The 14,379-nt window shown below is 45.0% G+C and overlaps 1 protein-coding gene across 1 annotated transcript; it reads left to right on the top strand.

The window, feature by feature from the left end:
* Positions 1-745: 745 nt before the first annotated feature.
* LOC135804863 (serine/threonine-protein phosphatase 2A 55 kDa regulatory subunit B alpha isoform-like) lies at positions 746-14,100 on the top strand. The gene is made up of 8 exons (XM_065318833.1): positions 746-1,204; positions 5,017-5,114; positions 5,849-6,002; positions 6,262-6,552; positions 6,882-7,046; positions 8,617-8,878; positions 9,332-9,611; positions 13,854-14,100. Exons 1-8 carry the CDS (start codon positions 1,117-1,119, stop codon positions 13,953-13,955), a joined length of 1,440 nt encoding a protein of 479 aa, XP_065174905.1. The 5' UTR covers positions 746-1,116; the 3' UTR covers positions 13,956-14,100.
* Positions 14,101-14,379: the final 279 nt, after the last annotated feature.

Raw genomic sequence — 14,379 nt, 5'->3', positions numbered from 1 at the left:
CCCAAATGGCAAAAATCATCATTCCCCCGAAAAATCGAGTTTTGCATCCGCATCTTCCCGTTATTTTTTCGCGTATTAAATGTGGAAAAGCCTACAGTGCATTTCAAAACTATAGACGCGTAGGGTTTTTGAAATATTTCAAATTTGGCTGGAACTTTTTGAGAATAGTTTTCGGAATATTGCTCAGGATCGCTCCACAATTACTCTCATAATTATAGTTTCTAAAGGATTGGATAACAGACGCCCAATTTGGAAAAAATTATGCACAAAGTGATCACAGATTTTATGTGGTATAGATGCTGGCATAACGGTTTTTGCCTAGGTACGCGTCATAGTTTTGAAATGGACTGTAGACTAGTGCAGTGAACACAGTGACATGATCACTGCTCGCCACTACACTCGTGTTACGTCACCTGGTACTGACTAGGCCAGGGGTATAGGGCAAGGGCGGCGCGCTGTCTCCTCGACCTCCGCCGCTCCGACTTTTCGCGCACGGGTACGGGTAGGTGCTAGCTGTACGTGCAAGTCTCGTCGATCGTAGCGTTTCAACGCGGTGCGCCGCGCCGTTTGAAGGCCGGCCTGCTGCGCAGGCTCGTACGTCGCTCACTCGTACTGCGGTCGTAGATCTACGTACTCAAAAGGGGGTCCGGATCTCCTCGCGAGGCTCGTTGTGTCAGTGTAACATTTTCTACACATTTTCTACACAAACAACAGTCATGCACGTACAGTCTGTGTACGCTTTTGCAGTGTACAGAGCCTTCAACGCTGAGTGAACTTTTCGGCTCGTTTGTCATTGATTTTTTGGGCCACCGACTGGAATCTGGCTTATCGTCGTAGGACGTGAGTTTCTGTTTGCTTGGCGGTGGCTGTTTCGCTGGGAAACTCTGATGCAGAATACTCCATAGTGCACCATTGCTCTTACTGTGGAGAGCTTTGGTAGAAGACTTGGTGTGTTGAAGCCCTCGAATGGTGTCATTGCTCTGACGTGCGTGACCATAGTTGGTGTGGATATAAATTTTCTGAAATTGGAGGATGGCGGCAGGTATGTCCTGTTAGGTTCTCGACCTTCTCCGTTGCGAATTTCTTGGAGGTGGGTGCCAACCCTGAACGGTTGCTATGAGTTCTCACCTAAGTACCTCAGAGGATGAGATTGCATGGAGGTTTTCGCAAGTGAAAGGTAGTGCTGACGACGATGTTACCGAAGGTAAGACGATTCCCCTAGACTTTGTCAGTTTGTGGGTAGGATTTGTTGCCCATTGTGTCTGTGTGTTTGTATGTAAAAGCAAAAGGGAAGGGGAATAGAGTTCGTTGCGTTTGAATGTAGTCATACAGACGTATTCTAGAAGTCGTGGTGCGAAAGGGCAGTTATGCGGGCTATCCATGGTGCTACTTCAAGAGTTTCCGCTTTTACGATTGGGCAATTGCCTTGCTATTCTACGGGCGTGTTCCTGTCTGGCCACGAACTACAAACACGAGAGATGCTTGCACTTGCTCTACAAATGGGCTTGTGACTATGGTCTGTGAAATATTCATGTATAAAAATGTATTAGTATGCAGTGCTGTGAAATGTTTGGGCTCTATAAGTATTTATTTGGTGGATAACTATTTTCATTTTCTTGAAAATGTTATGTAAAGTACGTTAAAGATCATCACGTTTGCCCCCCTTTTAGCAGCTTATTCAAAAGTGGAAGTTATTCTCTGGATTTGTCACAGCAGTAAACTGCTTGAAGAGAAAAAATACCAGCAAGCATATTGTGAAAGAGGAGGCACCCTACAATTTGTACATGGCACCGTGGAAAAGATGCCAAATTCTTGCATTATCCAAATTGTGTTATATGCGGCAACTCTCATGGAATATTTGCTGCATGTGCTACGTCCAAACAACTTGGTGACCAACAGTGTACTCTAGTGTAATAGTGTATTATGTGGCCGTAAAATTCCGTGTAGGAATATTTGTACAGTAGTGTAGTACTGTGACCTGATGTCCATTTTGTTGGTATGGTTTTGTATGCCGACCTCAGATTAACGGCTTTCACATGATATGTAAATGTCGTTAACCTGATACTAGTATTATCCTCCTGCATGTAAGAAAGCATGCACAGCCTTATGGCTGTTCATAGCCGAGAGAGTGTTAAAAAAATTATTCCCTGTCGTACTGTTTCTCATAATTTGTGTGGGGGGGGGGGGGGGGGCGAACTCTTCACTGTCTTTAAGTTTAAGATGGACAGTGTTGTTGCAAAGACGCTTTGCGTGTTCTCCCCCGGGTAATGTAGGGCACAGAATGCTAACATACTAGACCCTACCTTATCAGAGCACCTCTCAGCTGGACACCGTTCTGTGACTGTTGAGTGTACACGTAGTGATATGCGTGTACTGTAAAAAAACTAATGCAGTATTCTAATGAGGGGCGAATTGACCGATTTCCTTAAATTTTAATATTGCAACCAAGACGACACACTGTGCGATAACCATTCTTGATTTATGATGCATGGCTACAATAATAGAAGCGAACATGGGAGAGAGATAATGTGAAATGTATATGCTTCTCCGAAACGCTTGTTTCCTAAAAATCGACTGAGCTTTAACGATTCTCACTACCGTATCTCCTTGAACAACCGCCGCCCCTTTATTACCAGCCGCCCTTGAATAAGCGCCGCCAGTTTATTTGAACTGAGGGTTATTAGTACACAAGTACAGAGCAGTTGACAATTTATACGCAATTTCACAGCTACGAGATAACCTTCAACTACGATGTCATACTCCTTCACATGCAGCTAGTGCTGCTTTCTGTTCGGACAAGGGACTCAAAGGCGATCTAAAGAAGGGAACAAATCGAACACGTCATGATGATTACCTCTAGCTCTCACAACATAACGAAGAGCAAGACGAGTTATTTTATCGACCACCAAAAAAGAAAATGGTACGCGAACAAAGTAAACGGATCAAATGTGAAGACGCACTGAGGATTGTCAAATCTACAAAACCAAGAACTCAGATCGGAGAACTTGTCTAGGAGAAAGTGGACACTGACGCTGTGAAAGAAACGAACGCAGAAAGAGAAATCAAACGGGAGAGAACAAAACTTGCGCGTCCTTTTTTATTATTGCATCCAAAATGTTCAGCGTCGACGTCTTCTTGAAGCTCCTCTACTTCATCCTCGTCGGCATGAGGGACTGCTGCTGCTGAACATGCAACTAACTTGCTAGTCGAGCCTCAAGCTAACTCGCCATGATATTCTTTCCAGTGCAACTGGAGAAGAAAAGAAGATGCACTAGCCTACAGTGTAGCTGGACAACACAGGTTCAACAGTGCACATCGTATGTGAACTCTACGCATACAGCACGCACATTGTGACGTACAACTATTTTTCAGGGCCGCACCCGTTTTGCTAGTTTTGAATACAGGCCGCGGCGGCTGTTCAAGGAAATACGGTACTCAACGCTGATTCTCACTGACAACCCTACTACCTAGTATTGAAAAAAAATAGCGACAGAGTTCTCTGCTACAGCCACAAGGAGGACTAAGTTAGCTTGTACTCCCCATTTCATTGTTTCGTAGATTCACTGATGACCGTAAAAAGAAGACAGTTCTGAACAAATCCTTTCGTTCTTTCTCATTGTGTGCCCTGTAATCATCGTTTTTACATGATACTCATGCATGTTGACTAATAGGAAATGCTTTCAGCTAACTTAGTCCTCCTTGTAGTATAAAGCTGTTGTCTCCAAAAGGTTTGTTTGCAGATTTATCTGCGTTAGCCCACTAGTTTTAGCATTATCCCGTGCGTGATGCTGCCATGGAGATTCATTCACCTGAGCTCATATTTTGGCGCGAACGTATCCCACGAGCTATCCCGGTAACAAGTTACGATCCCGGTGCCATGAGGTAGCTGGGGGTGGAAATGGCATGCCGTGGCATTCCGTGGGCTTTTTTGTAGTGCAAGTACCGTCGTGCATCCTGCCGCGTGAATCGATTTTCGTTTTTCCCGCGTCACGGCAAGCTCTCGGGATCACGTGCTTCACTTCCCAACGGGATGCGCTGCAGTAGTGTAAATCGCCTCTTAGTGTGCGCCGTGTATTATGACTGTGCAGTCACCTTAATCACAAGGTATACCTATGCACAAGTGTTCGTGTAGGCAAGGGACGATTGAGTAATTCTGTGTGTCTGTATCGTGTATCATCAGGCTTTTACCGGTATATGTGACAAATTATGGTATTGAAATGATCGAACGCCGCGCCAGCAGCCTACACCGGGGTTCTTGTTGTTGGTGCGCCATTCTCTCTTTTCGTTGCCATGATTTTTCTTGTCTACGCGAAAGCTATTCATATTATTTTAGCAAAGCGAAGTCATGTTGCTGGTGTGATGAGGTCAGCCACAGAGCGCATGTGGGGGAGGTGGAATTGCTTTAAAAGTTGAAACGAAAGTATTTCGTTTCGGCTTCATCACAAGGTATACACACGTTCTAATGCTGTCAAATAGGAGCGCCCGTTGGTCCGACAGTGCTTGTGTAAGAAAGGGCCGATTGTGTAATTCTGTTTGTCTGTAACATCCGTGTATTGTCAAGTTTATTTTTATAACATATTATGGTATTGAAAGGATCGAATGTCGCACCAGCCGCCTACCCCCTCCCATGATGGAAAATTAGATCCTCGTTGAATGTTGGCCATATGATTTAACCGTTCAAGTTTCAGGATTTTCTAATTGAAAGTAAAAAATGTAGTGTATAGCTGTTGTTGTTGTTGTTGTTGTTGTTGTTGTTGTCGTCGTCGTCGTTGTCGCCACCGCTGTTGTTGCTGCTGCTGCTATTGTTGTGGCTGCTGCTGCTGTTAGAAATCTTTATTCTCACTAGGGGCAGTGGCAGAGAAGAAAGGCTGTTGTTGTTGGTGGTGTTGGTGTTGGTGGTGTTGGTGTTGGTGGTGTTGGTGTTATATTGCTGGTCCTTCAGCCCTATACAGGTATCCATGTACATGTACTGATGTTTCACCTGACCTATGTGTGTGTGTGTGTTTGTTACTGTAGCTGATATCATCTCTGCTGTCGAGTTTAATGAGAGTGGTAACCTTCTGGCCACCGGTGATAAAGGCGGCCGCATTGTAATCTTTCAAAGAGACTCATCTGTAAGTGGTCACCTCACTTGGTCATCTCGGTGTTTTCTTGCGTCCAGTGACAGATGTGGGCATCGTGTTGCCTAGTTCTTTTGGGGGGTATTTAGTGCTGGCCGATGGTAGTCATGTGTAGAATGTGAGGAGCAGTTTGCCGCTGGATGATAATGTACCAGCGTGTTTACCTTGTTCTAATGGACAACTTGGCGCAGTTGTTCCAAGCTGCGTGTCTACTGTGAATATACAAGAAGTGCGTAATGCAGTCCATAGGCTGTGGACATGACTATCTCACGCGCAGCAGGGCATCTGAAGGCCCAGCTGGAGTGTATTGCCAAACAAGGCGTTTGATTTCTGCTGCACGTTTCATCCATCTATCGAGTTGCTGAACTTCACAAGAAACTATGAGTATATGTAAAAAAAAAGAAAAGAAAAAAAGCTCTTGTTACAGTGGCCCCTTTATAATCCGGCACCATTTGTGCTACAGAAATTCTGCTGGATTAGGAAGGGTGCTGGATTATGAAATCTGATGTTCTGCTGCAGTGTGTATGATGAGGACTTTTTTGGTTACTGAAAATGGTGCTTGTCTAAAGAGGGTGCTGGTTTATAAAGTGCCGAATAAAAGAGGGACGGCTGTATAGCCTTTTATTATTTAATTTGTCTTCATTGTCTTGGATATTCTTGTTGCTGCTGCTGCTGTTGTTGGTGTGGTGGTGGTGGTGGTGGTGGTGGTGGTGGTAATGTTGCTTCAGGTACGGAATACGGCTGACTATAATGTCTACTGCACATTTCAAAGCCATGAAGCGGAGTTCGATTACTTGAAGAGTCTTGAGATTGAAGAAAAAATCAACCAAATCCGATGGTTGCGCCAGCCGAATCATGCAAACTTCCTTTTAGCTACAAATGGTATGTTTGCGTTCGGTGTTTTGTGGAGCATGTGCACTTCTGTGTCTTTTCCATGGGTATTTCCTTTGCTTAAAAGTGGGTTGAGGTAGTAAAATTGATCTGAACAACGCATCTGCATAACTTACAGCGTATTTTGACAGAGCTCATTGCCATTTTTACGTGGGCTTGGGTTAGAAATTTCATTGCTTTCTATTCAATCTCGTCTTTGCTCTCTCTTTTCTTTTCTTTTTCTTCTTTTATTGTCCTGGCCACCCTGCAGATAAAACCGTTAAACTATGGAAGATTGTGGAGCGTTCAAAGCGGGCGGTTGGTTTCAACACAGTCACAGACGGTGGTGTATTACGAGACAGCCAATCAATATCAACCGTCAAGGTGCCGTTCTTCACACCGTCCGACCCAAGTATCGAAGCCATTCCAAAGCGTATATTTGCTAATGCCCATGGCTACCATATCAACTCGGTATCGTTAAATAGCGACAATGTCACATTCATCTCCGCAGATGATCTTCGAATCAACCTCTGGAATATCGACAACAACATGGAAAGCTTCAGTATCCTCCTCAGCATGTTTTACTGGTGTGTTTGTCCTGATTTAGCCGTAGTTTAGTCGAACACGCTGGAAGGTCTTGTCTATGCACGGCAAATATTGGAATTTATTCCTTGCAAGCAATGCTGTGTCTCTGTTTAAAAGGCTAATGCTTTTGTCAGCTCTGCGGTGAGGGTCTACACTGGGCTGGAACTTTCTCTACAGTGCTAGCACGTGTGTCATGTGCTGAATTCAGTTTTCACAGTGTTTGTTGATATTTGTGGCCAGGGTCCAGGGTTACTAGTACTCTCGTTATTGGACAATGATTGGATTCCTTGACGGGGGCGCCCTCAGATATTCTCGATATAAAGCCGGCCAACATGGAAGAACTCACGGAAGTTATCACCGCCGCAGAATTCCACCCGAGCCACTCGCACGAGTTCGTCTACAGTATCAGCAAGGGATCCATTCGTATGTGTGATATGCGTGCTTCGGCCCTGTGCGATTCGCATGCGAAAGGTATGTAATACGTACCTTGTTACCATTGTTTTACAGATGAACGTCGACACCGTGAGTGTGCCAGGGTGCTTTTATTGTCGTACATTGTGCCCGTTATGTAGGATCTCCCGGTGACCACCAACCCCAGCATGTACCGGTACATTGTACGATATATGAGTACAGTTTGGCTAGGCGTTAACCAACCCAAGCCTGGAGCAGCTCCTATTACATGACTATTTGTACATGTGTGCGTCCAGCAGCATCTGTACCTCTTCCAGAGCGTCAAGGGCTCTGCAAGTTGAGGTCGCCGAATATGCACTTCGCTGTGTAAATACCTTTATGCAACTTTCAGGGAGATCGTGATACCGTTTACGCAGCCGTTCCATTTCATCTTTATGAATCTAATATCGCCTTTGACCATGAACAAATGTTTACAGAAGAAGTGTTCTAAGTTGTTCTCTGGCATGCATACACCCCAGAAATGATATTCTTGTAAGGGGTTTAAATATTACTTACTAGTGTGCACTTTGTTGCCGTTATGGTGGGTTGCAAGTACGAAAAATGCAGTTTTCCGAACTTTTAAGGCCCCATAACTTTTGGGCATAAGTACAATACAATGTGTCTCCCATATGAATATCATTCCTGTGATCTATGCGTGCCAGAGAAACTAAGAAAGTAGCACTTCTTCTGTGAAAGTTGCACGTACAAGTATGTGTATGAACTGCCGTATTAGTCACGATATCCTTATTGGTGCTGCAATGTGTGTTTTGTAAGCTTCCTTATTTGGCTTACTTGTGCTTATTACGAATTAATAGTGGTAGCGACTGCGGCATTGATTTATTAGGAAAGGGTTGTACTTGTACTTGTACTTCACCGGAGTAAAAGGAAGCGCGTCTGCACATATGGAATCAGGAAGAGCTATCACCAATGGTCCTTATGCCCGTTGTACAGATGTACAAAGTTCTGTACTACAGTCTGTCCGCGAAAAGAATGCAGTGCGACTTTTTCATGTAAATTTTATATTTCACAAGCGGAAAATGTGAACATCACAGCCTAAATTGAGGTAGGGCCGTAGGTGTGTACATGCCCAGTTGGGTGTTCGCTGTGTGCTATACTTGCACACTTGACCAATTTAGCGTCATTATCAATGGCAAACAGTCGCTTTTCCAGCTGCATCACTTTAGATAGAACTAATGAATAGTCGTCACTGTCACATCTGAGAGGAACCTGGGGAGTCGCGGGCACTCTCGGATCAAAAACAATGGTGCGCTGCCTCGAGACGGGCCTTGCGCTGGTATGGAATGTGCGCATGACATCAGAAGATCCGATTACGCTCGACCAAGACCCTATGCAGAGCTGGATCAGGCGTTGCATGCACACTCTGGGGGGTTATGTACTCTTGGTGGTACTCATGGCTGTTTGGAGGGGGATCAACATTCTCAGTTATCTCGATAGCATTGCATACCGTCTCCAAGTAGTTGGTGAATACTGTCCTGCTCTTTCTGCTGCCACTGCTGTTGCTGTAATCCTGGTAATCACCCCTCATGTCTGCTTTTGTCCTTTCTTCATTTTCTGCCTCTGGCCTTCGTAGTATTTGAGGAGCCCATGGATCCGTCTAGCAAGTCATTCTTTTCAGAGATTATTGCATCCATATCAGATGTGCGCTATAGTCATGATGGCCGCTATTTGCTGAGCCGGGACTACCTCACCATCAAGGTGTGGGACGTCAAGATGGAGCGGAAGCCGGTGCACACATTCCAGGTGCACGACTACCTGCGCTCACAGCTGTGTCCTCTTTACGAGAATGACTGCATCTTCGACAAGTTCCAGTGCTGCTGGAGTGGCAACGATACGTATCCTCTCTCTCCTTTCCTCCTACTATTGTGCTCCTCCCAACTGTGTGTGTTTGTCATGAAGTTGTTTTCAAAAGCCTAGCTTTGTCTTGTCCAAACCAATTCGAGAGCTAGTATTCTAAGCTGATATGTCCATGGATTCCGGCTTGATTATCACTACTTCAAAGTACAAGTAAGCCAGGCCCATGTGCCCAATGCTCTTTCATATCAGGCGTGTTTGACATCATCTCTTTCGCTGGGAAGCGGTGATGTCATTCCAGTGGATTATCTTGGAAGGGGGGGGGGGGGGGGGGTGCGCACACGTGATCACATGCCATGTTCATGCTGGTATTTGTCATCGTTTGCAGTGCTGATCGTTGTACTAGTGGTGTGTTCACTTCAAGTATTGCTGTTGCTACTAGTAGTTCTGGCCCTGTTCAGTGGTGTTTTGTCCTTGACTGCGTCCGCCACCAGCCACATCATGACTGGCTCGTACAACAACTTCTTCCGTGTGTTCAATGTGAACACTGGCTTCAATGAGTGCTTGGAGGCGTCGCGTGAAGCCATTCACGCTACCGAGCCGCTGCAGCACCGTGCGGTCTCCAACAACGCGTCCAGCAAGCGTAACCGCTCCGAGCTCAGCGTTGAGTCTATAGATTTCAACCGGAAAGTACTGCACTCAGCGTGGCATCCGCGTGAGAAGGTTGTAGCAGTGGCCGCTACCAACAACCTATTCATCTTCCAAGGCTGGCCTGTAAGATAGTCAATGTGGTGTTGCTACTATTAGGGTTTTGACAATAGTGGCCATCCTGCGTTCCATCTCTCGGGCGCGCGCGTGCGTGTGTGTTTGTGTGGGTGTGGTTGTTTATGCCAGTTCGTTTGTGGTTGTCTTTGTGAAATCAGTGAAACACTTGAGCTCTTTCCCGCTCTATACTCTAGCCAGCCACCTTTCCTTTCCTATATAGCATGTCACGAATAGCCATGCCAATGCTTTTCTTATTGGATTGACTTACATGTATATCCAATCATTCCATCCTTGCCATTCCTCTGCCATTGTTTGGCCACAAATTATTTGTTTCACTGGATTTTGAAAGATCTTCTATTATGATTTTGCCATTGTCCTATCATACTAGGACACGACCATAATATTTCTTTTTACAATTTTTTAACCAAAGCACCGTCACTTTTCAATCTCTTTTCATTGCCGACGTTTATCACTCACTGTCCCATCCCATGAAGGAAATTATCTTCTCCGGCTAACTTACGCCACACCGCCACTTACCATGTGGCTTTCCGTCATTGTGCATTGCATTCGCACCATGCAATGTGCTGATACCTCCTGCTTTCAGTCACTGCCATCTTGGTTTATGAGTTGCCACGTCCATCTCAATGGGGTTCGGTAAAAACTGAAGGAGCAGGGGTGAAATGCATTCTGTTATGTTTATTGGATATGTGAGGGATGCTTTCACTGGAACAGTACAGTGAAACAGAGGTTGCTAAGGCTGACTGCTCAATGCCGTTTGGGGTTCTGATACCCCCTGGACGCTTGGTACTCATTCACAGGTATGAGCCCTTAGCCGCGGTCGATTTTAGTAGAACAGATCGTTTTAGTGGTCCTCTGGTCCACGTGGCCGTCTCAATGAGTATGTGGGCCCCATGAACAGGTTTTACTATTAATGGCAGCTTGTGCAGATCTGCCATCGCTCAGATATCAGAGGTACATGCCGTATTTTCCGGGGTGTTAGCCGCACCGGGGTCTAAGCTGCTCTCCCCCCCCCCCCCCCCCTCTTTCAGGCCCAAAATTGTGTCATTTTTGTGTTAGCCGCACGTTCGACTGTGAATTTGTTGGTCATGCAAACTTTATGATCAAAATAATCAGTTTATTAGTTTTAAGTGCCAGGGATGGATGTGGCAAATGGGATTTAGGCCTTTGGTTGGTGGATCTGATCTATTCTCCCCCACCGTTTAGGAGCCGCATCTGACGCCTGATCATGGGGTGGTGGCGTCCCACGGAAGCGGAAAGGTGGTTCTTGACCAGGGAGTTGTACGACTCCTTGTTCTTGACCTGCCCGGTACGTGAACCCGTCGAATTTATTTATTTAGGTGCCAGGGCATAACAGACGTTGCCAGTACCAGTAGTTTAAAAGTTGGGAAGCGCGGCTGAAGTTTGGCAAAGGCATCCAAGTTTATCATTCACTCTGAACTGACAACATGTAGAACTAAGCTTTGTACTATTGCAATACAGGTAGACTCCCTTTAATCCGAACCTCAAATTGCCAGGCCCTGACTTCGAATTATCCAGAACTTCTAATTATCCAAATGCAGCCCCATGCACTGATAATTATGTATGTCAAAATGCTTGAAATCGCTTGCTGAATATTTTTGGCACATTTTTATTTGCATCAACGAAACATAAGTACGGGTCAGATCATGTACAACGCTAACGGATCATCAAAACACTGGATCGACACAAAACCATTTTGACATCTAGTGAAGAAGTAAGTTGTCAGTCACTGCAGCTTTCCTGAAACAATTTCAACGGAAAAGAACTGCGCTGCCTAATCGGCGTCATGAAAGGCCGTTGGACAGCAGCACGTCGTTCTGAAGAACGGAAGTGGAGCAAAGGCATAGACAATATTTACGACAATAGTGTTGTTGTGCGCCAACATCTCCGCGCACGAGCTGGCGCGGTAAGAAAGGCCATCGAGATCCGCGAAGAGAGTCTGCCACCAGGAAGAAGTCGTCTTCAATCAAACCTTTGCAATTTGCCTCGCACGGGCTTGAATCAAATTTCGAGAGAAGGTGGGTTTCTTGGACGCTATAGTCGATCCTGCAGCGGACCATCGATCGATTTTTGAGCTACTCTTGGCTAGAGAAGGAGAAAAGAATGAACTTCGAATTACAAGGATTGCAACTCAATCTCACTTCGAAATAAGCGTTCAAGGGACATAGCCAATGTACTGTAAACAGCTCTTCTGTACGAAGACTGGGTTCGAATTATCCAACCGGCGCACTTTTCGTACTTCGAATTATGCATTCGATTTTGACTTGAAGTGACTTGCAGAAGATCGGTACGACGAAAAAGTTCGAATTACACGGAATGTTCGAATTATACCGTATTCGAATTAGAGGGAGTCTACCTGTAATAGATTTGAAACTCGGATGTTGAGCCAATAATGAAATTAATGTAGAAAGGAAAAGGGCATATGGATACGAGTTAGGAGTAACTCTCCATCACTGTAACCAGATACTATATACAGTCAGAAAGTGCAACAACTAGGCACAAAACTGACAGAGTACGAGGTGAATAGCAATTTCTGGACATGAAAATAAAATAGAGCCCTACTGGCTGTATGTTATACATTTTTCTTATATCTTTGTATTTATTGTATGGCCTAATCCTTTATCTTTCCAAATATGTGACAATTGCTCATGCTGTGATTACAGAGACTTGATAGCAGGTAGTTTTGGACAGGCCAATTTTTGGCCTAAATTTCAGTGTATGGAATTCTGGACATGAAAGTAAAATAGCGTCGATAGGCATCCTATACTGCACCATTTTTGTTTTTTCTATTGGTGGACTGCAGTTGGCCTCTTCACACTTCTAGCCAACAAGTCCAAGACTATGCAGCGTCTGAAGTGGAGTGCACATGTGGAAGCCAACAATTCGTCCATTACTTCTTATTTTACTCAAAGTTCAAAATTCTCATACGATATAGTACCACAAAACTCGTTGAAATGCCGCACAAGCAAAGGCTATCAACAAGGCACTGACACGAGGAGAAACTACAACAGCCCAGCTGTCAACTACGGCAAGAAAAAACTTCATCAACTTGACTGACTTGACTCTACTTCAAGTACACGCAACGAAAAATTATTTTACTCGAAATGTCCAGAAATGTACAATGTCCAGAAATAGCAATTCACCTCGTACTGAGACATTCGACGTCCTGACACCTCTGAATACAGTGATGGAGAGTAATTAGATATCCTTAGCAAAAAAAGCAAACCTTTCCGTACTTCGGATCGTTCAAGCTGACTTTTCCCTTAGCACAATGTACGTTATAGTTCAGACGAAGTAGTCGTGACAACCGTGGCAATATGAATTTTCGTGGAAACAGGTGCGGGAAATTCAAAATTTTGAACCAGGTATTAGTTTGCTGTCGTTCCGAAAGAATACCTTGGCGAGGTCTTTCACTCTGGAATAGAAAAAGCACGGCGAAAATAAGTTTTCGCTGTTCCCAGGTCCTTGGAAAACCTTTCCTAAACGCAGCACCGAAGGCTGTAAGGGTTCTCCAGCTCCGGCAGCACGTCTGGGAGAGGCCGATGAATTTCTTCCTCAGGAGTGCCGTGGAACTGGTCCTTTGTTTCCCAGATGGGATAGAGGGTGAAAGGCACGAAGCAGAGGACGCAGACATTGTCAACTGAAAGGCAAAACTAGCCAAATAAGCTAAATATTCACAAGAGGAAGGAATCTCGACTCTCATCTCGATCTGGACGTGCTTTTTATCTCCCGCCAGTTACAAAACAATGAGAGTTTTTGCATTTTTTGCAGAATTGCCATAATGAACATCGGCCCGTTATTTTGAGCTCTATAACGTTTTTCCGTTACCCGATAACGTCTTTTGTCACGGCTGGGAGTGAGTACCGTAAAAGTTAGCGTTATCGTACTTTTGCTAAGGATGTCTACTCTTAACTCGTATCCATATGTCCTCTTCCTTTCTGCAAAAATAGATGGCAGTAGATAAAAAGTAGCCAAATGATACTATGCATGAATTATATGCACGGAGCACTGTAGCGCTGATCAATTCACATCCACCATTCGGAGTCGTTGCTGCAAACAGTTTATGCGCTTCAAAGTGGGGCCACCACTCCCGTTACCCTTTGGGCTTACGGCCGTTGGTATGTGTAGTATAATTACATAATGATGTGTGTTCTTGGGCAGAAAATAGCTTTGTGCTTGGTCTCCGTGTTCTCTGGTGATTCTGCATTGTAGGGCACGGAAAGTTGTGTTGTTAGAAGGCCAACAATGGCTCCTGCTAGTCCTATGGCCTCGTGGAAACGAAAGTTGCGGAACTGGAAGGGTAGCGGAAGTTGAATGGCTTGAGTTCGGATTCCTCTGGAGTGTTTCACGAACAGCTATCCTGTCCTCAAGCCAGACTCGGTGATTGTCGCGGACGTGAGGAGTACAATTGAACCTCTCTCTCTATCTCTCTCTCTCTCTCTCTCTCTCTCTCTCTCTCTCTCGCCCCCCTCTCTCTCTCTCTCTCTCTCTCTCTCTCTCTCTTCTCTTTCCTTTCTCTCTCTCTCTCCCTCTGTCTTCCCTCTTCGCTCTCTCTCTCTTTTTAGTTGCGTTCATGTATCTTGCCTTTGTGACATTTTCAAGCAAACATAGTTTTCTCCTAACTGTGACACGGTGAACTCTGTGTTCGAGTGACGTTGCGCACTTTTCTACACATTGCCGTGTGTTAACATCCTTCCATTTCTTTGCTTTGCAGCCAGAATGCCGCTGCAGCGGCCAG

This window comes from Sycon ciliatum, chromosome 1 (genome assembly GCF_964019385.1).
Source record: "Sycon ciliatum chromosome 1, ocSycCili1.1, whole genome shotgun sequence".
Lineage (NCBI taxonomy): Eukaryota > Metazoa > Porifera > Calcarea > Leucosolenida > Sycettidae > Sycon > Sycon ciliatum.
The sequence above is the reverse complement of the archived record's forward strand: the minus strand, read 5'-3'. Positions and strand labels throughout refer to the sequence as shown.